The following is a 23,598-nucleotide window of genomic DNA, read 5'->3' on the forward strand; positions in this document are numbered from 1 at the left end:
CAAGCTCAAGGGACTAGACAAAAGAAGGGAATGAATGACCACCAGACAGTTCAGAAAGAACAGGCAGGTAGTGAAGGAGTCCCCTGAAGTCCCACTCATGAACTGGTATTCCAGTTTTGGAAGCTGTAGAGGGTGTTGGTTCATCAGAGCAGTTCGATCAGAGCCAAGCTCCTGGCAGCACAATCGGCTTGAGTGTATCGTGGGGGAGGAAGAAGGAAGGAAGAACAATAGTGATGGGTGATTCTTTAGTCAGGGGAGCAGACAGGCAGTTCTGTGGCTGAAGACATGATTCCAAGATAGTGTTTTATCTCCCTGCTGCCAGGGTCATGGATGTCACCGAATGGTTGTAGGGCTTCCTGAAAGGGGAGCATGCTGAATTAGAGCTCACAGCACATGTTGGTACCAACAAAATGGGAAAAGTGAGGATTGAGAGGAGCTCGGCAGTATATTAAAAAGCAAGACTTCAATGTTTGTAATCTCTGGACTACTCCCAGTGCCACATGCTTGTGAGTATAGAAATTGGAGAATAGGATAGATGAATGTGTGGCTCAAGAGATGATGCAAGAGGGAGGGTTTTAGATTCTGGATCACTGGGACCATTTTTGGAGAAGATGGAACATGTATAAATGAGATGGTGTACACTTGAACCATACTGGGACCCACATCCTCGCATACAGGTTTGCTCATGCTATTGGGAGGAATTTAAGCTAGTCTGGCAGGGGAAAGGGATACAGAATGTTGATGAAAGAGAGAGACACATCATGCTACAGAAAAGAAGTAAACACAGTGAGTTAAGCTATGTTGAATGTCAAGAGAATGATGCAAGGCTGGAAGGTCTTCGCTTTAATGCTAGCAATGTTACAGTTGAGACTGATGAGTTAAAGGCATAGCATAGATTGACAAATGGAAGTGTGATGTTGCTGCCATCACAGAAACATGGTTGAAGGAAGGGCTGGACTGGCAACTAATCATTCTGGGATGTAGGACCTTTAGGCGAAGAGGGTGTAAAAAGGGTGATGGTGTAGCATTGTTAATCAATAAGTCAATTACTGCAATAAGAGGAGATGATATCTTGGAAAGATCCTCAAATGAATCTTTGTGGGTGGAACCTAGGAATGTTAAGGGGCAGCCACTTTATTGGGAGGGTATTATAGGGCCCAAATCAGTCAGCAAAAAATAGAGGAGCAAATCTGTAGACAATTCATAGAGGTGTTAATAATTTGGTAATTATACTAAGGGATTTCAACTTTCCGAACATAAACTGGGATAGTCATATTTTTAAGCGTTTCAAGAAGGCAGACTTCTTGAAATGTATCCTGGGGAGTTTTTTGTATCATTAAATGGAAAGCCCAACAAAGGGTAGCGCAGTGCTGGATCTGGTTCGGAGGAAAGCAACTGAACAAATATTTGATGGAATATTTAAGTAAGAGTGAGTACAACACAGTATGGTTCAAATTTATTACAGACAAGGAAAGGCATGGCCTGCAAAAGGTGGCTTTGTATTGGGGAAAAGTAGATTTTATTAAAATAAAACAGGATTTGGCCAAAGTTGACTGGGAACAGCTCCTCGTAGTTACGTGGGTGGCATTCAAAAAGGAACCGGAGATAGTACAAGTCCAAAGCATACCCTTTAAGGGGAAATATAGCAGCAAAAGGTTCAGAGAATCCTGGGATAAGGTGATACACTGACAGGGTGATAGGGTGACATGTATGTCAGGTGGCAGGTTGGTAGGTTGATGAGGTGGCAGACTAGTTGACAGGGACAGTAACATGTTGGTAGTTGGGTAGGATGGCAGGTTGGTGTGGTTACAGGTTGGACCTTTTTGAGGCTCACCTGTTAAAGATAGCATGATTAGAACAAATGTGATGTACAAAGACATTGGGAGAATGGAATGGAATCTTTCCAGGGAGCAAAGTGCAAGGATGTCCAAATAATAGTGAGATTCAGTGTGCTTGTGATTTCAGTGGCCAGCTCATCCCAAATTAAAGCAAATGATAAATGAGATATGAAGATAATACTCAGATAGATTTTACATACCTTTTGAAAGTGAAGAAGTTAGAGGGCTGCGGAGTCAGAGCTGCAGAGTGGAACTGGCTGGGTAGCTCTTTCGGGAGCTGCTACAGACACGATAGATTGAATAGCTTCTTTCTGTACTGTGAAGTTCTATGATTCTATACAGCTAATCAGTTTTGCAAAGAGGCGACATTACTCTAGGTTTAGTACATAGTTAATGGAATCATGAAAGTCGTGAAACTACTTGTGCCAGATTTCTCACCAGCAAGGCGGGGGCGGGTGTGGTGGTGGCAGTGCCTATCTCTGTTCTGCTTTCGGACAATACACAATAGCAATCAGTCTGGTTCTGTAAGATTTCACACCTTATTCAATCTCGGCAGGGCACAGGTTGTCCAGTAACACAGAGGTTAAACATTTCCGTTTTCCTCAGAGAGACTGCGCACATGGCTTAAAACAAAGACATTTTTTGAGAGAAGCGCAGGAGATCATTCCAGAGGACATTAGACAATTACCAAGCAATCAATTTTAATAAAATTACTTTATTGACAGTAACTTAGCCCAATGATATTTCCTGGGAACCCATCTTACAGCACCCCTATCTTGTGAAACTATTCTTTGCACCTGCACTTGCAAGGTCAGTTAGGATACCATTTTGTTATGTTATTTGCATTAATAAGCCATTTTATTGCTGCCTATGTTAATAAAAGCATGTATTGAATGGTTGTTTCTGACTACAGTTAGTTACTTCAGCCTGTATTCAGATTTCAGATCCTCAGAACCACCCAAATCAAAACCAGTACAGTAGTATTTGATCTTGTTTCATACAGTTGCTTTTTCTCTCCAGAAATGGAAGTGTAACCAAGTCTATCTTCATCTGAAGGACTGTCTAAGACACATGGGAACACCACCCACCACGTATACGGCATGTACTCATGTGACTCGGCCAACATTGTCTATCTCATACGCTGCAGGCAACGTTGCCACAAGACATGGTACATTGGTGAGACCAAGCCGACGCTACAACAATGGAGGAATGGACACTGCGCAACATTTGCCGGCTAGGGATGTTCCTTCCCAGTCAGGGAACACTTCAGCGGTCAGAGATATTCAGCCTCAGATCTTTGGGTGACCATCCTCCAAGGCAAACTTTGGGATACGCAACAATGCAGAATGGAGAGTGTGGTGCTGGAAAAGCACAACAGGTCAGGCAGCATCCAAGGAGCAGGAAAATCGACGTTCCGGGCAAACGCCTTTTATCAGGGTTCAGGCAAAAGCCCTTCTGGCTCCTCAGATGCTGCCTGACCTGCTGTCCTTTTCCAGCAACATCTTCTTGACTCTAATCTCCAGCACCTGCAGTCCTCATTTTCACCTAACAACGCCAAGTGGCTGAGAAGAATCTGATAGCCAGGTTCGCTACCCATAAGGATGGCCTCAACCGGGACCTTGGGTTCAGGTTGCATTATAGCTGACCCCCCTACACTATACAATCACACACAAATACACACACTTTTACATAGCCACACACTCACACAGACCCTCTTTCATACTTACTCCCTCCCCCACACTCACATCCTCTCACAGACATACACTCCATCACACTCTCACATACACCCCATCAAGCGTGCACACTCATTCATACACACACACACACTTAACGTTTGCAGAATTGTATTTGTAGATACATTCTATTTTGTTCAAAAAGCACAAACTGTCGGCAATCTGTGTGACATTTTATAAATTCCACTTTGGAAGTAGAACCAGTCTCACTCAAGACTGGAATACAGACTCTAACCTCACACCCTTAATGCATTGTCTGAGCTGAGGTGTCACTTTTTAAAAAATAAAGTCTTAAATTATCTCGAGAATGTGACTTGAAAGAAGTTCTGGGATTCACATATTAATGAATCAAACCCATTCTAAAAGTTGAAAGACTGTTAGCAATCTAGGTTTGTTCAATGTATTGCATCATTTGTATGACATTATGAACTTTTGCTATAAATTCTGTGTTCTATGATCCTGCCCGTTGAGCTACCAAATGAAGGAGCAGCGCTTCGAAAGCTTGTACTTCCAAATAAACCTATTCGACCATAAACTGGTGTTTAGATCAGATTGGTGCTGGAAAATCACGACAGGTCAGGCTACATCCAATGAGCAGAAAAATCGACGTTTCGAGCAAAAGCCCTTCATGTGATTTTTAACATTGTCTAAGAAAACACGCATGTATCCAGTTGCCCAGACAATGCAGAGTAGATGCCCGAAAAAAAATTGACAAAAACCTTATCGTGATTAATTATTTATGTGGGCAAGGGAGGGAATTGGTGAAAAGTCGTTTAATCAACTCCAGAGCAACAGAGACAAAAGCAGAAATTTCTGGAAAAACTAAGCTGATTTGGCAGCATCAATGGAGATAAAGCAAAATTAATGTTTCGGTCCAGTGACTCTCCTGGATCTAAAATGTTAATTGATTCCTTTCCGCAAATGCTGTCTGATCTACTGAGTTTTTCCAGCAACTTTCGTTCTTGGTTCAGATGTCGAACACCCGGAGTTCTTCTGGTTCTCCATAGCAACAATGTGAAGTTACCCACAATGCCACATAATCCCGGCAGACCGCGGGGACTCTCTTTTCCTGTTTGCGAGAAGGAGTTGAACATGGCGGCGATGGAAGGTGCGTTAAATGTACTGGGGCAGAGAACGTCTGGAGATTCGATTCGCACTCAAAATGGTAAGATATAGTGGATGACTTTGTAAGCGAAGAAAGGTGACGCTTCTTAGTTCTTTCCGAGTGGTATTCCCACAGGTAGAGCGATCTGGGATCTTTCGTGGTCCCTCGTGGGATAAAGACACGTGCGTTATCGGTGAATGAGTAGGTAAAACGAGAATCCAAAAACTTATTCATGTCTGCGAGCTCGGCTTCTGGCTCTTGGATTCGGAGGCAAACGGTTGCCCCGAATCGCGGTTCGGCCCCGCCCGTCATCTCCGAATGTTCCAGAAGCTTCCCGTCTGGAGAACCGTCCCACGTTCAACCCTTCCTTTAGTGTTGAGATAAAAGTCTGACATGAAGTATCTCATGCTCCCGAAATACTTCGATAAAGAGGCTCTATTTATCCTGCAAATTGCTTCAATTTATTATAGGGTTCAGTTAAACTGAGACAAGCATGCTACAAAATGCGTGATAAAACCGGATGGGAGATTCAGCTTGTTTTTTCAGTTACAGTATTTCTTGAATGCAACTCCAGAAAAGTATTAGCTAACGTTTATTTTATTATTTTATGCATCCTTCATGGCTGCCCGCCCCACTGTGTTCTTAGATTTCTCGTTTTTATATATTGAAGCTTATGATGTGAATCCTTAGCCTGAGGACTAATTTGCCCATTTGTTTGTAATGGGAGTAATTCGTCCTTGTTATACACGTGCTCATACTATAGAATGGCATTTTTAATTATCCTAATATAGACGATAATAGCTCAAAAGAATTTTCTGGATAATAGCCTTTCATGCCAAATGAGGAAAGATGTATTGTTGGAACTGATACCAGGAAGTCCCTTAGACTCTGGGGAAAAGGCCACAAGTAATCAAAATGAAAGTAGTTCATTGGGAAATCGCTGTTTTTAGCATATTCAGAACAAACGCATCCCAGTAAATTAGAGTAGCAAACTGTCAGGACAGTGGCTGCCTTTAATCAGAGAGCTGTCATGATGCAAAAGCATTATTAGAGCATTTGCTGCCTGCACTAGTTTTCCAACAGGTATTTTTTCCCATACTATCATAAATTGTTTCCATTCAAAGTATCATCTAATGGCACCTTGGGTTACTGAAGAGAAACCAGTTTTGGCTACTGTTGAGGCACTTGCCCACAAGGGGAAATATTGATAAGAGTCTGAAGCAAAATATGTGATAATGTTAGGTTGTGAATACAAGTGAGAATCCGACTAAACTAGAAAAATACAACAGTGGCATGTGAAAGGAATCCAAAAGTTGCTCTTTGAGAAGATAGGAGGGGTTGATTTGGAATCAAAAAAGGTGATAATTGGATGGATGTAGAGGGCATGGCTGAACTACTAAATGAGAACTAGCATAGAATCCCTACAGTGTGGAAACAGGCTTTTCAGCTCAACGAGTCCACACTGGAGAAGGCTGAAGTTGTTTTGCCTGGAGCAGAGCAGTTTAAGGAAAGATTGAGAGAGATGTTATTTGTATTGCTGAAGTGTATGTTCCTAGCCATGCCTCTAGTCAAATTGTTCTAGTACAGCAATGATATTGACAGCAACCTAACAAAGTGAAAATTGTCTTTTCTACAAAAGCAAAATAAATTCAAATACCACCCCATCATCTACTTTGAATTCTAAGCAAAATAACAGTCGGTGTCATTAAGTGTTATGGAATGGCATTTAATCCTCAATTTACTCACTCGCTCAGCTGAATTCAAGTTCATAACATGCCCGAGTGGGATTTAAAGTATCTTCTCTATTACTCCTGTTAAGCCACTGTACTCAATTTCTTGTAATTGGTTTCAAAAGAAAATTCTCATTTGCCTTTTAATGCTAGAATAATGGTTTTCTTTTCAGTGATGGCAGCAGCCTCCATTGCCAACATTGTCAAAAGCTCCTTGGGACCAGTTGGCCTCGATAAAATGTTAGTCGATGATATTGGTGTAAGTAAAATTTACCACTCTTTACATTTTTAGCACCTAGTATATCTTCTGTTGAATGGTCAGTTGCTTTTTCATAAGCACTGGGTGCGCTTGGCCAAATGGCTAAGCTTCTTCATTTGTGCAGTTGAATATAGTAAAGCCCAGTTGTCTCCTCACATCTAAACTTTGCTTTATGGATTTGACTACTTTCAATGCAGTCATCTTCATTTCTGTGGCATTTATCCTGATTCCCCTTCACCTTTTGCTCTGTATCTTGAGTCTCCCTACTTTCAAGTCTCCTCCCTTTGTTGCTCCCTTCCACTTCCCAGTTTACGCTCCAGGAAAGAAATCTCTTGACTTCTGTTCATTGATTACTTTTTGGATGATGTGTTTAAGTGTCAAAAGATGCTTAACTTCATTGATGAAAAAATGCTGATTTTGAATCATAGGGACAGCTGACCCAAGGCTTGTACAATAATAGGTTTTGAGAGAGAAAGAAGAGAGAAAAGTGGAGCAGTTTAAGGAAGAATTCCAGAGTTTGGAACCAATTAAATTGTGGTGTACAAGATGCCAGATTTGGAGAAGCATGGGGATGTCCAAGGCCAGCTGAGATAGAAGAGGTTACGTAGTAGGAAAGGGCATAACAACAGAGTTTTGAAGGCATGAGTGAGGATTTTAAAATTATTGGGCCAGGAGCTACTGCAAGTTAACTAGATTTGGAATAGTGGAACAGGAGTTAAGGTGTGAGTTAGCTTACACAGCAGAGCTTTGATTATTGCTAGTTGATACAGAGTAAAAGATGAGAGGCTGACCAGGACGACATTATAGAAGCCAGATCTAAGGTATAATGTGCATGCTAACAGGTGGCTTGATGTTAGTGATGTTAAAGTACAGATTTGAGACGGCCCAGGGAATCCTTAATGGACTCAGACCTGTAAGCCCCTCTTGGTCCGTCCTGGAGATCGTACTCTTTAGGAGTCTGAAATAAAAAACTTACAGATTAATTTAATTTTAGTCAACCCCTTTATTTACCAATAGCATCACTGTTACAACATAAGCTAAACTAACTAGGTTCTAATAACCTAGGAGAGGAAAGAACCAGCTCTTCAAGTGCCCTTAGCAGGCTACTCTGATATACCGATACAAAGTGGCTTCCTTTATACAAAAGTTTACAAAAACATCACATAACAAAAAAATTCTTAATTAGACAGACAACAGTGAAAGACAATAACTCGTAAGGAAGAAAATGTTATCACTTATCTCAAGAGGGTTGGAATATAAAAGCACCATTGTGCTACTGAGACTTTATAAAGCTCAGGTTAGGCCCCATTTGGAGTACTGTGTCCAGTTTTGGTCCCCACACCTCAGGAAGGACATACTGGCATTGGAACGTGTCCAGCGGAGATTCTCACGGATGATCCCTGGAATGGTAGGTCAAACATATGAGGAACGGCTGAGGATCCTGGGATTGTATTCATTGGAGTTTAGAAGATTAAGGGGAGACTTAATAGAGACGTACAAGATAATACATGGCTTTGAAAGGGTGGACGCTAGGAAATTGTTTCCGTTAGGTGAGGAGACTAGGACCCGTGGACACAGCCTTAGAATTAGAGGGAGTAAATTTAGAACAGAAATGCGGAGACATTTCTTCAGCCAGAGAGTGGTGGGCCTGTGGAATTCATTGCCACAGAGTGCAGTGGAGGCCGGGACGCTAAATGTCTTCAAGGCAGAGATTGATAGATTCTTGCTGTCTCGGGGAATTAAGGGCTATGGGGAGAATGCGGGTAAGTGGAGTTGAAGTGCCCACCAGCCATGATTAAATGGCAGAGTGGACTTGATGGGCCGAATGGCCTTACTTCCACTCCTATGTCTTATGGTCTTAAAAGGTCTGTGTACGCTTGACTAATCACTCCTGCAGGCCCGAAGTCATTCATCAGGTGGGAAAAACCTACCCAGCCGAGTTAGGCATCTGCCAGCAAGATAAACTCCTATCATAAAGAGGTACCAGTCTGAGCTAATTGGAGAGTTCATAAGGTGACATGTCAGATACACTCGTTTTACAAAATGGCTTCTTAGCAAGGAGGGCAAATGTTTGACCATAAAATGGCTCCAGACACATTGAGCCAGAAGCTCTTCAATATCAGATCTAGAATAACTTCCAAGCTCTGAGCAGACTTCTTTTTAAGCACTGAATCATTCTGTACCTGAGGCTGAGATGTTACTGTAAGGTTGCATTTAAACTGATTCATTAGTCTTTGAATTAAACATGCTTTCTTTTCAGGGTTGTGATTCAAATTCAACTAAGACAAGATCTGTTTTAGTTAGAATTGACAGTGGGGCGGTCTGTAGAGTGGTCTGCAAGGTCAGCAAGGATGTCAAAGCTTCATCAATATTACCTTTTACAGAATTTGTATTTAATAACCAGTAATCATACCAGTAACTCAGTATCATCATAAAGTCTCAAAAATGCAATTAAGTTCCATCCATAGCAGGTAAGCACTAAGAGTTAAATTGTCTACTGGCTTCGGGAGCCCGAGCACTATAATGGTTTTTCTCTCTCCTCTCGTGTCGTTTTGAACTCTCAAGTCAGGGTCTTGTAACAGAAAAGATGTTTTTTCCTTCTGTATTTTCTTAGCTTGCAAGAGGTAGTAAGAATCCATTACAATTGACAGGACCTGACCATCAGTTACAAGGCTTTTGATAGTACCGAGTTTCGTTTCAGGGTCAGAATCAAACACTTTCATTAATTTCACAAGGGAACAGCTGTGAATGTTATCACTTGATATCCTGTTTACAAAGATTCACTCGTGTTAAGGCAAGTGTTCTTAATTGCCTTAGAGCATCTTGTTATCACTTGGTGAGCATAGATGCTTTTATGTTCTGCATATTTGGGTTCCCCCTTTTTCTGAGCCTTCCTGCCTGTCAATTTTCTTGTGTGTAGCAAATGTGTTCTATAATTCAGCATTACCTTTTAGTCTAAATGTTTAAAGACAAGCTTTAAGGCTATAGACTTTCTCAGTGATGCTGTGTATTTGTTTCTTGAAACTCAGCATGCAATCAAACATCTTGATGAAGTACTGTCTTGATTCCTTTGCCTGGCAACTTTGCAAAGCTGAATGGAAATTCTTGTCCGGGGAACCATGTTTGAGAAAGGACTCAAGATAATGGACCTCAGACAATGAAGATGAGAGATATATTGGAGGAACCACTAGTTTGAGGCAGACTAATACTTTTAATGGGAGAGGGGCCTCAGTGGTGCTGTCTTGCTGAAAGGGAAGTCCTAAATTTTTGGAAATCTGAAAATGCAATGTTAAGTTACTCGATTTTCAATCAAAAGAGTATGATGAAGGAAGTGGGATTAGCAAGCAAAGATATAGTGTAAGAGCAATTCAAGGGAATGATCGGAACTGGCCTTGTGTAATGGTATGATAGGGGTTGTGAGACTGTTTGAGATAGTCCGGGCAAGTCTGAGGAAAGAATGATCAGTGAACTCGTGAGGAGAATGTGCAAAGAAATAGCAAGAGCACTGCAGAAGAAAAAAAAATACCAAAGGTAAATAAAGCTCAAGTCTAAAATACCAGCCAAAGACCATATAAAACTGATATGAGGAAGATTGGCTACACAGATGTAGTTACATATAAGATCATAAACAAAAAATTAAATAAACAGTTATGCTGAGACAATGCATCAAAAATTGCAACTTAGTTAGAAGTTCAATGATGTGGCTGTAGATTGGGTAGGATTAGAGATGCACTGATGTCCAAGTGCTTGGATGGATGACACCAGAAATGATTAGACAAGCTGTACTTTTAAGCATTTGTGAAGAAGTAGTCACTAACACTAGTCAGTCACCAGGCCTATAAATTGTAAAATATATAGCAGCAAAATTATACTCCAAGTGCAATTTCTCTAACAGTCAAATTGAGGATTAAGTAAACTCAATAGGTTCTGTGGCAGTAATTCCCTAGCTGTGGGTGATAATTAATATGACTAATCAGTCTTCCAACCAATGTTTGTCCAGTCACCATTAAGATAAAGCTTTTGGATGATTTGGCAAGCTGATCTGTCAGGCATGCTCTTCAGTGACTTGCTTTACTGTCTAAACTGCCATTATAATGAAGAGTGATGTTGAAAGTGAGCAGGGCTAGTTTGTGTATCAATGTCAATTTTGTTTCATTGGATAGATTTTAAAACTTATCTAAGTTATAGAAAGCAACTTATTCCAAAAATACATGTGGCCTGATGCAGATTTATATATCAGCAAGCCAGATTTTGCCTTATTGTAAGATTTCAGGCTAGTTTGATTCAGCCTGTGGCTCTGCTGAAGAGACATCCTGTGACCATATCCACAGATCTTCCCCCAGTATTGATTTGCTCCTGATCATTTTCCTTTATCTATCCAGTATAATGTTGATTTAATATTGAAAAAACTCAATGTTCAAGCTGTCATTCTTGCATTTTAGTTTTATGTTCTGTTCTTGAATGTTTCTTGAGAGTTTTAGATTACTGTAGTGTGCTTTCCTTTAGCAATGTCACATCTACTATATTTTGAAGACCTCTAAAGGAAAATTAAGAATTGGTATTGTAAGAATTAGTGCAAAATGCATAAACTTATTGTGGGTGGAATAAATTATTTTAGGGTATCTTTTGGATTTTCATATTTCTTAAATTTTACGTATTTCTGATCTTTTAGGATGTCACCATCACTAATGATGGAGCAACAATTCTCCAGCTGCTTGAAGTAGAACATCCAGCTGCTAAGGTGTTATGTGAATTAGCTGATCTGCAAGACAAGGAAGTAGGGGATGGTACAACATCAGTTGTAAGTCAACTGTGTCAACTGCCCTGCTTCTATTTTGGAAATGTACTAATGAGAAATACCTGTGGATTAACCTGAATTGTTCTAAAATACAATTTAAAAAAAAATTATTTGTGGAGTGTGTATTGCTGGTGGCCAGCATTTAATTGACAGTCTCTCGTTGCTGTTAAAGATGATGGTGAGCTGCTGTCTTTAACTGCTGCAGTTCACATGCTGTAGGTAGATTCACAATGCTGTTCACTTAATTATTCTAACACTTGTTTACTGATTGGAACAAATTACAGCACCATAGACTGAGACCATTATTACTGTTTAGAATTAATTCATGACAGTGGATCAGGAATACAGTTGTCCACATCAAATAGGGAGACAGTATTATTTTGAGATCCAAAAACGTAAAACATGAACCCTCGGGGTATAGAGAAATAATTATTCTGTATCCTGTTGATGTCAAGTTGGTGGCATTATATTATGCTTTGTTGTTCATGAATGCTGTGTTTTACGTAGAAATACTCAATTTTGAGTTTGGAAAATGAATTAATCACTACTTTCAATTTAATAATGAAGTTCAAATTTATCTTCAAAAACTGGATTTTCAGAATTAAAATGTAACTTTCCATAATCTGTAATATTAAAATTTCTTCAAATTGTTCGATGATTTGGTTTGTGTATGAATTTAAAATATTGCCTGTTTTTAGTTGTTTAATTCTTGTTATTTTATGAATGCTAGATTAACAAACCTATCCATCAGCTTTCAAAATGTATTCTGGGTGGGAAGAATAATTAATACTGGACATCTTGTGTTCCTTTCACCTTTAATGCAGGTTATTCTTGCTGCTGAACTACTTAAGGGTGCAGATGAGTTGGTCAAACAGAAAATTCATCCAACCTCCATCATTGGTGGTTATCGCCTTGCCTGCAAGTAAGTTCAGAAAATGTATTCAATAAGTCAAGCATCGGAAGTTTTGCAATTAAATCTATTACAGATGTGTGGCAGATTAAGTTGTACTATGTTCTCTGGCATGATAAATAAATAATTGTTTGCTGTTGAAGTTTTTTTTCAGGTGAATTAAAACTTGTCAAATCTTGAAGTATTGAATTGGTATTTGTAACATTTTATTAAGTAAAAATGTCAATAATGTGGGGTGCAAAGAATAGGCACAGAAGGTACATTGAATAGTTGTTACATGAAGTCAAGTTTGGAGCAAGCAGGTGGGAAGAGTTGGTTTGTGGCAATTATTTTATTTAGTACAAGTGGAAATGTTTCAAATACAAGTCTGTCAACCATTTCTGAATTGAACTAGAACTTGTGAACTTGCTGTTCATGAATATGATGAAAGTTGTCATCAGCAGTGCTATCAAGCAGCACTTACTTATAAGTAAATTGCTCACTGTTCAATTTGAGTTCTGTGACAGCCATTAGGTTCCAAACTCATTACAGCATTGGTTCAATCATGCACACCAGAGGTGAGTGCGAGGTATCCTTGACATCAAGGCTACATTGACGTCAAGAGACTTCAACCAAGCAAAATTAGAGTTAGTGGGAATTGGGCAGAAACTCTCACTGTTTGGAACAATTTCTTGCACAAAGGAAGATAATTGTGGTTATTCGATGTCAGCCATCTCCACTCCAGTGCATTTTGCAGGAGCTCCTTAGAGTAGATATTCTTAATCAACCTGTTCAAGAATGTTATGACAGGTGTTGAAGCAGTTAGGACATGAATCTATGCCTTCTGGCTCAAAAATAATATGCCCTCAGCCCAACCAAGAGAGAATATAGACTTGTCATTAAATCCTAGAATCACTACTGTATGGAAGTGGTCCATTTGGCCTCAAGTCCACGCTGACCTTCCCAAGACCATCTCACCCAAGCCCACTTTTGTTTCTGTTCCTGTTGCCCTGCATTTCCCTTGGCTAATCCATTTAGCCTGCACATCCCTGGACACAATGGACAATATTGTGTGGTCAATTCAACTAACCTGCGCATCTTTGGACTGTGGATGACACCCACACAGATGTGTAGAGCATGTGCAAACTCTGTGCAGACAGTTTCCCGAGGGCAGAATCAAACTCTGTCCTTGGTGCTGCAAGACAGCGGTGCTCACCACAGAGCCACCATGCTGTTCTTTACCATGAATGGCATTACTGTCAGTGAATCCCCAGTACTATCAACATTCTGGGAAGGGTGTCAACATTTACCAGAGCTTGAACTGAAATATCCATATAAGTTGTGTGGCTATAATAGTTGGTCAGAAGCTAAGAATCCTGCAGTGAATAACACACCACCTGATTCCTCAAAGTTGTCTGTTGTCAACAAGACAAATCAAGAATCTGATGGAATGCTCTCCACTTGGATGAATAAATACGATACAACATTTGAAAAGCTTGACTTCATCCAGAAGATGATAACCCTATGATTGTCTCCACATCCACAGGCATTCACTCCCTTTCCCACCAATGTTCATTAACAGCAGTGAGTACTACCTGTAAAATGCTCTTCAAAAATTCTCCAAGATTTGTTAGACAGCATCTCCAAGCCCATGACCACTACCAGTTAGAAGGGCAAGATAACAGATATAAGGGAATACAACCACTTGCAATGTCACAACCAAGCCATTCTGATTTGACAATGTATCTGTTTCTTCAGTATAATAGTTATAATCTTTGAACTCTAGCCCAGCTCCCAGTGATATCTACATCACATGAGTGAATTTTAAAAAAGTATTATTTTTAAGAGAATCTTGGAGTTGAATAAAGCTTTTGCATATGTCTACGAATGGTGAAGTGAGGGTAAGTTTGAAGGAACTAATTTAAGGGTCTCTGCGATCTGCATATTCTTGCAGGTTGTATTTTCCCTTGCCACATGGAAAATGTTAGATATATTCAGCAGTAATAGTTTGAGACTATAGCGATTCACATATCTTAACCAAAATGCCTTACAGTCGTTTTCAGAAATACAGAGTTGACACTTAATTCTTCCATGGTTTAAATACGAACACCATTACTCATTGTGTGTTGCACTAATATTGTACACAGGGTGAACCCAAATAATAAACATGGTTGCTCCAATCAGTGTTAGTTGTGGGACCATTTTGTTTCCCTTATAAACTTCATATTGTAAAAGAATTGTAGAACAGTGGTTGCTACCGCTTCGGTCTTCATTTTCAAGATATACATATGAGTTTTTATTTCATAAAAGAAATTGCTTTGTTGCCTGGGTTTAGATTTGAGAAATGTTTAACTTTTCCATTAACCCGCATTGTTTGGCTAGCTTGACTTTGTTTCTTGGCTTGCTAGTTATTATTTGTGGGGAGAAAAATATAGTCATAACAATGTACTGAATTTGTGTCTGTACAAATAAAATGACTGCACAGATGTATGAATTTTTTTTGCATGTTGCTGTTGATGTATTCTTGCTTTTTGTGACTACGTAAAGTCATTAGAATTGTCTTGCTGAGAACAATAAATCAGATGTGGAAGCACAAATACTCGAACACTGAGCCATCGAGATGAACTTTTTGCCATGTTTATTTGCAGCCATTTGGGTAGTAGGTGAAACAAAAACAGAAACAGAAATAGCTGGAAAAGCTCAGCAGGTCTGGCAGCATTTGTAAGGAGAAATCAAGAGTTAATGTTTCGGGTCGAATGATCCTTCCTCTGAACTGGACCCAAAACATTAACTCTGATTTCTATTTCTGCCAGACCTGCTGAGCTTTTCCAGAAACTTCTGTTTTTGTTTCTGATTTACAGCATCCACAGGTTTTTTTTTTCGGTGTCTATTGTGTATAAGATGAAGCTGCTTTAACCATTCTAATGTCATGAAGTAAGAAATGGCTGGTTTGTGGTAGTCTGATATCAAAGGAAGACCATTCGTAATTTTAATTTTAAAAAAGCAATGTCATGTTTTATCCATAGAGGTAAACATTGATTTTAGTTAAATTTTTGTATTGATACACTATTTTTCTTCTGTAAAAGATCCCAGCATGAATCTTATTAAATAAAGACAATGTCACGTAAACATATTCCTTTTTATTAACAGGGAGGCAGTCCGTTACATCCAGGAGAACTTGACCATTAATATGGATGAACTAGGCAGAGAGTGTCTTGTCAATGCTGCTAAAACCTCCATGTCATCAAAAATAATTGGAGTGTATCTTTTGAACGGAAACATGTGTTTCTGAAATTTTTTGACTTGTAAGAAGGATAAATTCAATGTGATTTTCTTGTCCTTGTACTCTAGTAGGCATTCCTAATAGAATCAATTCGAATGAGATATTTATATATTGGCAAGAAATGTGGCTGGTTTTTTTTAAAAATGTGTAAGTTGTTAGTGTTAAAGTCTGTTATACTTTATTAAGTGCTAGTTGGTATTGACTAACTGCACATGTTCAAGGCTTGCTTTCTTGCCTATGCTTGGTTTTTCTTGATTAGAAACAAGTGTTTGAATGCAACGGAACCTTCTAAAGATAACTTTGAATCTTAATTGAAATAAATCCGGAGTCCTCAAAATTGTTTGATACCAGCAAGTAGTATGAAATGCTGCAAGATGGCATTAGATTTAAATTTTTTCCATTCTTGATTTAAGGCAAATGTCAGGAGATATTCTGGTTAGATGGATTAGCCATGGGAAATGCAGGGTTAAAGGGATAGGGTAGGGGATTGGGTCTGGATGGAATGTTTATCGGCAGGTCATTGTGGATTTGATGGCCTGAATGGCTTGCTTCCACACTGTAGGTATTCTGTTATCATACTTTGGTGGTTAATTCTTCTTCAACTACATTTTGGTACAAAGTGTCTGTTCCGTTTTCATTTGTCTTGAAATAACAATGATTATAGCAACAATTTTTTGTCTTGTCACCTGACAAATTTTGTTTCTGATGTAGATTATTTCAATTGGCCGCCGTATATTTGTGCATTGAATTTTATGAATGAGTGGAAATTATCTACAAACATTTCTAGCTGACTAGTCTTTCAAGTTGACACATGTAAAGCCATAATGCACTCGATATAATGTAGCCTCTTGAGTGTGAGACGGGTGAATTCTTAAACATACCTGAAGTAATTCTTGGACAATTTTTAAATTTCTATGATTCTTATTAACCTTGACTTTAATTGCACAGTGATGCAGATTTCTTTGCCAACATGGTGGTCGATGCTGCTCATGCAGTAAAATTCACAGATGCTAAAGGTCAGCCCCGCTATCCAATCAAGGCGATAAATCTGCTAAAGGCTCATGGACGGAGCCAGAGAGAGAGTCTTTTGGTGAATGGTTATGCACTTAATTGTACTGTTGGTTCACAAGGTAAATGTCAACAGCGTTTAACTTTGCCTCAGCTTCACCATTTACGCCATTTTTAAATGTCAATCATTAATACCACTAGAGTGACTTCAGTGTATCAGCAGGTGAATTGGAGATGGTGCATGACTTGTCAGAAAACTAGTGTTTTGCACATACTCAATGTAGAATCTTTGCAGAACACAGGGACCCAAAGTCTGCTGCTTTGCTTTATAGTGCCGAAGTGCAAGACATAACATGTGCAAGGTTATTACAAACTTCTAGGTAAAAATCAATTCCATTTTATTTACTGCATGGTCTGAGATGGGAATTCACTACTGCCTGCATTGTGGCTTGGAATCGTATCACAAATAATGGGCAATAAGCAGTTGGATTGGAATTCGCTAGTGTTCCTGTGAGCAAGAAGAACATGAGAAAATAACAATGCCACTGAATGAAGGATGGATTTTGGTAATGTCGCTGGTCTAATAATCCGGAACCCCAAGTTAATGTCCTGAGTAATACAGTTCCAGATAATCTGGAATTAAAAGCTAACCTGGTGCAGCCATTTTGTTTGTCATTTAAAAACCCAGCTGATTTACTAATGTACTTCAGGGAAGTGAATCTACCGTCCTTATCTAGTGTGGCCTAGATGTGACTGATCTGTGACCCATTAGTGTCAAGTGAATCAAAAGGAATATTTTTGACTAAGTATTGTAGTAGATAGGTGTGGCAACATAGATAATTTGCTTGGATTTCAGATGTAATGTTCAACACATGATTTTTAGTTAAAATCAGTGAATCTCTTATTTAATTTCATCTGGCTAGGACTTGAATTAGGAGAGAGAGCATGTGAAGTAAGACCCTGGACTCAAGTTGGAAGGAAGTGGTTAGTGATGTCGCACAAAAATATCTGTGGGATGGCCTTCACTGTACACAGAAGATGAGCACAGTATGTAGACATAGTACAAAACTGCAAAGAGTTCTTATAGTTTGAGTGTGCAAGCATTTCAATGTCATTAATTGTAGCATTATCCATTCTGGAAGAATAAAGAATGGATTTGTGTCCAGTGGTTAAATGCTAGGACAGTGAATCTTGAGTATTGTAAGTCTTTGTGTGCATCAATTGTGAAGTATAGCTGGGTGTCCAAAAGGCAAATGGAATGCTGTTAGACTAGAGAGCTCAAGTATCAAAGTGAGGAAATTCTGCTCAAGGTATAAAAAGGTGTACACACAACCCTTGTTATAGATCACACCTGGGGTAGTGTACATACTTCTGAGCACTGCTACAGAAAGGATGTGTTTCCTTTGGAGGAAGAGTTCAGTACAAATTCACATGAATAGCCTACAGGAATTAAAATGAGAAGAGATTGGATGAATTAAGCAATCCAAGCAGAAGGTTACCACAGTTTACCACAAGTTCAGTATGGAGCTGAATTTAGAGATGGATTTCTTGAGGTGATACTATGATTCAAAAAGTGACATAGGTTTGGTTGATCAGGAACCAGGTCTAGAGACAGTGAGTAAGTAGTGTCTGAGAAGAGAAAATACTTATCCAGTTGTAGTTTACTAGGAATATAGCATGAGAGAAAGACACAGAAAACGTTTAGTGACGAGTTGATAAGGATTATTGTCTGCAATTGATGAGATTTGGAATGGCAGGCAGAAGACATAGTAAATCTGCACAGCTACTGCTGTTGCTGTTTGAGTTGAAGTATCTCTGGACATTGTCTAAGAAAAATGAACAATCTGAAATTCACAGCTGATCTTGGAGGAACCTGTGGAGAGCTCACAGCACAGGAGCAGCAAAGTGGATTGTTTTAAGTGTTACCTTATTGTTTTTTCTTTGTAGATCTATCACAGTGAGGTTCTTTTTTGATTCTATGTTTTGAGATCTGTCTCTTAATTAAAATTTAAAAATATAAAACATACAAACTAAGTTAGCCTGGAGCAGTGCTTTAGAGTAGTAAGACTGCTATTTTCTGGCTTGCAGACTAAGGTGCAAAGATAGTCTTTAGTAGAGTAGGCCTTGAGGGTGGTATAGTGGCTCTGCGGTTAGCACTGTTGTCTCACCATGCCAGGGACCCAGGTTTGATTCCAGCCTTGGACGACTGTGTGGAGTTGGCAGATTCTCCCTACATCTGTGGGTTTTCTCTGCGTGCTCCGGTTTCCTTCTACAGTTGAGAGATGTGCAGGTTAGGTGACTTGGCCAAGCTAAATTGATCATAATATTCAAGAGAATGTGGTTAGGGTGCATTAGTCAGGGGAAATGCGGAGTAATATGTTTAGGGGAATAGGTCTGGATGGGTTACTCTTGGAAGAGTCAGTGTAGACGTGTTGGCCAAACATGGCCTGTTTCCACACTGTAGGGAATGCTGAGGATTAGGAAGAGTTTCCATATTACTGATTGTCTGCAGTAACTGTTTGGTTGAGCAAGCTATGAGATCACATCAATCGGTTGGAATGGCAGTTAGAAGCAATTAATCATTTACAGGAGGTAAGAGGTGCTGGATGGCAGTTATAGGAAGGGAGAAAAGCTGTCAGTGGGTTGCCTCCAGGAAAGGTAGGAGAGGGAGGCAGGTAATGCGGGAGTCTCCTGTGGCTGTCCCCACTTCAAACAAGTATGGTGTTTTGGAAAACGTAGGGGGTGATGGGCTGTTGGGAATGTAGTATCAACTGCTAAGCTTTTAGTACAGTAATGTAATGGGGGGATATGTGTTCCAAGCGATCAATTTGTGATAGGGGACTCTCTGGTCGAGCCATAGACAGATGTTTCTGCGGCCAGAGCAAGAAATCAGAATGGTGTATTGCCTCTCTGGGCGGTGCCAGAATCTCACGTTTATCTTGGATAGAGTACTAAATATTTTCAAAGGGGAAAGGGACCAGCAGGAGGTTGTTGTATGCATTGCAACTAACTACATAGAAAGAGAAAAGGCTGAGATTCTGAAAGGAGAATAGAAGATGTTAGGCAGGAATTAAAAACATAGGTCCTTGAGTAGTAATATCTGGATTACTCCCAGTGCCACGAGCTTGTAAGAGTAGGAATATGAGGATAGAGCAGATGAATGCCTGGCTGAGGTGCTGGTGCAGGGGAGAAGGGTTCATATTTTTAAATAATTGGAATTAAATAATCTGGGTTAGAGGTGACCTGTAAAAGAAGGACATTGCACCTGAATTGGAAGGGGACTAATATACTAGCAGGAAGATTTGCTAGAGCTGCTCTGGAGGATTTTACTAGTAAGGTGGGAGGGTGGAACCCAGTGGGATAATGAGGAAAGAGATTGGTCTGAGACTAGTACAGCTATGGAAAGGAGCAAGTCAGACATTCAGGGCAGGCAGGAGCAAGGCAGAGCAGGACATTGGACTGAAATTAAACTGCATTTATTTCAATGCAAGGGGCCTAAAGGGAAGGCAGGTGAACTCAGGGCATGGTTAGGAACTGGGAGATTACATCAGTCACAAAGACATAGATCAGGGATGGTCAGAACTGGCATCTTAATGTACCAGAATACAATTACTACAGTCAGGATAGAAAGGAGGGCAAGAGAGGAAGAAGAGTAGAGTTTTTGATTAGGGTAATATTACGGCTGTACTTGGGGAGGATATTCCTGAGAATACGTCCAGGGAATTTATTTGGGTGGAACTGAGAAATAAAGGGATAATCACATTGGGGGGCCTATACGACAATCTCAATAGTCAACAGAAAGTTGAGAAACAAATTTGTAAGGAGATCTGTTATTAGTGAGAATAATAGGGTGGTTATAGTGGGAATTTTAACTTTGCAAACAGACTGGGACTGCCATAGTGTAAGGGTTTAGATGTAGAGGAATTTGTGTGTCCAAGATAATTTTTTTAGATTAGATTAGCTTACTGTATTACTTTTGACTGTATTACAAAAGATTTGTATTCAAAAATTGATTGAGGGCAGATGTTTGTAGGTAAAGGGATGGCTGGAAAATGGGAAGCCTTCAAAAATGAGACAGGATATTCCTGTTAAGGTGAAAAGCAAGAATGGTAGGTGTAGGGATACTGGATGTCTAGAGAATGAAGTTTTGGTCAAGAAAAGGAAGGAAGCATATGTCAGTATAGACAGCAGAGATCAAGTGAATCCTTAAATGTGTAAAGGAAATAGCAGTATACTTCAGGAAATCAGTAAGGCAAAAAGAGGACATGAGATAGCTTTGGCACATAGGATTAAAGAGAATCCAAATAATATAATAAAGTTAAGTACATGGCTAAAGAGCTGCTGGAGGAGAGGTGGGGTTCAGGTTTGTGGGGCTTTTTAGGATGTCTTCCAGAGATGTGGAACCTGTACAAGAAGGACAGGTTGCATCTGAATTGGAGGGCACCCTATAGTCTTGGCAGGGAGGTTTGTTAATGCCACTTGAGAGGATTTAAATTAGTGTAACGGGGCTGGGAACTAGACCATTAGGTCAAGTAAAATGACCAAGGAGCAGCCGGAGACTAAGAGGAAGATGGCAGGACTGATGGTCTGAGGTGTATTTGCTTTAATACAATGAGTATGACAAGCAAAGCAAATGACTTTAGAGATTGCGTAGAGCACAAGAATAGGTTTGGTACAATTAGTTTGGGATTTTACTGCACCCATCCCAGTAGTCAGTGATAGCGGAATAGACGTGCAGGCAGGTTTTGGAAAATGTGAAAATAAGTGTTAGGTGGGTGATCTGAACTGTCCCTAAATTGACTGGGACTTGTTTAGTCCCAGCGGTTTGGATGGTTGGGGTCAAGAGCGGCTAAGATTAAATGAGATGTTAGAGGCAAGTTGTTTTTCTTTGAGGACAGTAAATGCCTTGAATGCACTGCTAGAGGAGATTGAGGCAGATACAGTTGCAGCATTTAAGGGCAACTTGGCAGGTACATGAATAGACAGGCAGTAGAGGGATAAGGACAGCATAGGCATTCAGAAAGGCATCATTTGTCAGCACTGTTTTAGTGGGCCAAAGGGCCTGTTTCTGTGTTGTGCTTTTCTTAGACGGAAAAAGTTGTATGGTTCAGATTTTGGTGTTTTCAGTTGAAGTTGAATATTTTTGTTCATCAGAGGATCTAGGAAAGGAAAGATGTAGCCTTTAGATAGAAGCTGTAGTCAGGTGAGAAATTAAAAAAATACTTCCCCTCAAAGATATGGATCACCCCAAAGAAAAATGGTAGCTGATTTTTTTTCAAGTGAGGTTGTGAAAAGGCATTTCTAAACAAGCCAAGGCGAGTGGAACAATTTTGTAGTTCAAGTTTAAATTTGCGCCCATGTCTTCGAAATAGCTGGTCACAGGTTTTAATTTCCCATGATACTAAATTTTTTTGGCTTACTGCTTTTCTGAAAGCCTTAATGTAAATGATGCTGAATACATTATATATTCGTTGAACTGTATTTCAAAGTTGGGAACTAAATATTCAGGGTTTTGTCTCTTTGAAAGGAAAGGATGGTGGGGTAACGTTGATATGGCATGGAATAAGTACGATAGGAAAAGATTATCTTAATTTGTACAAACTTAGCCTATATGTATAGCGATAATAGAATCATAGAGATGTGCAGCATGGAAACAGACCCTTCGGTCCAACCCGTCCATGCCAACCAGATATCCCAACCCAATCTAGTCCCACCTGCCAGCACCTGGCCCATATCCCTCCAAACTCATATATAGGAGGAGGAAGAACCCATAAGAAATTTATGGGCCCTTTGGCTATGTGGTGGAACAGAGAATAAGTCAAAAGATAATATGGACATGTAACAAACACAGTACATTAATCACAGGGATAGTCAGATTGGCAGAAGTCATAATATTTAGGACCGTTTCGTAGAGTGAGTTGTGGATCCAACCGGAGACTGGGCTGTTTTGGATCTGAATGTGTAATGAGGCAGGTTTAATAAATGATGTCAGCATGAAAGATCCCCTTTGCAACGTGACAATAAGATAATAGAATCTAGCATTCAGTGTGAGAGAGGGGAACTTGGCTCATACAACTAAGCTTAAATAAGAATAATTACAAAGGAACGAGGGAAGAGCTTACTAAAGTGGACTGGCGAATAGAGTTCAGCAAAGATTGTTGGGGAACAAAGCATTTTAAGAAAATTCATGACTCTTGGCCAAGACATGTTCTAGTGAGGGGTGAGGGTTTGAGAAAAGGAATGAGCGAACTGTGTTCATGATAGTATCAGATTGAAAGAAAAACATTGTGGCAAAGCTTAGTGATGAGAGGATTGGAAAGTTTTTAAAAGTTAACAAAATAATCGATAACATAAACTGAAGATCAACTTGCAAGTAATAGCAAGGTGGATAGTAAGTCTCTTTTAAACTTTTTAAGAAAAAAGAGCAAAGCCAAAGTGAATGTGAAGCCCCTTGAAAATGAGGACTGCAGATGCTGGGGATCAGAGCCAAAAGGTACGGCAATATCCGAGGAGCAGGAGAGTCAATGTTTTGGGCATGAGCCTGAATCAGGAATGTGGGGTCAGTGGGGGCTGAGAGATAAATAGGAGGGGATGGGGCTAGCGTGACAGTAGCTGGGAATGTGATCGGTGGATAACAGGTGGGGGGTGATGGTGATAGATTGGAGTGGATAGGTAAGAAGAAAGATGGTCAGCTAGGACAGTTGAAGAGGGTGGTTGGATCTGGAATGAGGTTGGGGGAGAGGGGAGATGAGGGAACTGGTGAAATTGATATTGGTACCGTGTGGTTGGAGAGTCCCAAAGCGATAGATGAGGCCGTCTTTCTCCAGGTGTTGGGTGGCTAGGATGTGGTGGTGGAGGTGACCCAGGACTTGCATGTCGTCAGTGGAGTGTGAAAGGGTGTTGAAGTGGTCAGTCACAGCGATGGAGTAGTTTAGTGCATGTGTCTCTGAAATGT

The 23,598-nt window shown here is 40.0% G+C and overlaps 1 protein-coding gene across 1 annotated transcript in view; it reads left to right on the plus strand.

The window, feature by feature from the left end:
• Nucleotides 1–4,576: 4,576 nt before the first annotated feature.
• tcp1 (t-complex 1) overlaps nt 4,577–23,598 on the plus strand; it is a 58,479-nt gene continuing 39,457 nt past the window's right edge. Inside the window, exons 1-6 of the mRNA XM_072581090.1 lie at nt 4,577–4,736; nt 6,580–6,665; nt 11,338–11,466; nt 12,288–12,385; nt 15,503–15,613; nt 16,584–16,765. Of these exons, the coding sequence (XP_072437191.1) occupies nt 4,601–4,736; nt 6,580–6,665; nt 11,338–11,466; nt 12,288–12,385; nt 15,503–15,613; nt 16,584–16,765 (742 nt within the window). The 5' untranslated portion in view covers nt 4,577–4,600. The remainder of the gene's footprint in view (nt 4,737–6,579; nt 6,666–11,337; nt 11,467–12,287; nt 12,386–15,502; nt 15,614–16,583; nt 16,766–23,598) is intronic.

Source organism: Chiloscyllium punctatum, chromosome 11 (genome assembly GCF_047496795.1).
Source record: "Chiloscyllium punctatum isolate Juve2018m chromosome 11, sChiPun1.3, whole genome shotgun sequence".
Classification (NCBI taxonomy): domain Eukaryota; kingdom Metazoa; phylum Chordata; class Chondrichthyes; order Orectolobiformes; family Hemiscylliidae; genus Chiloscyllium; species Chiloscyllium punctatum.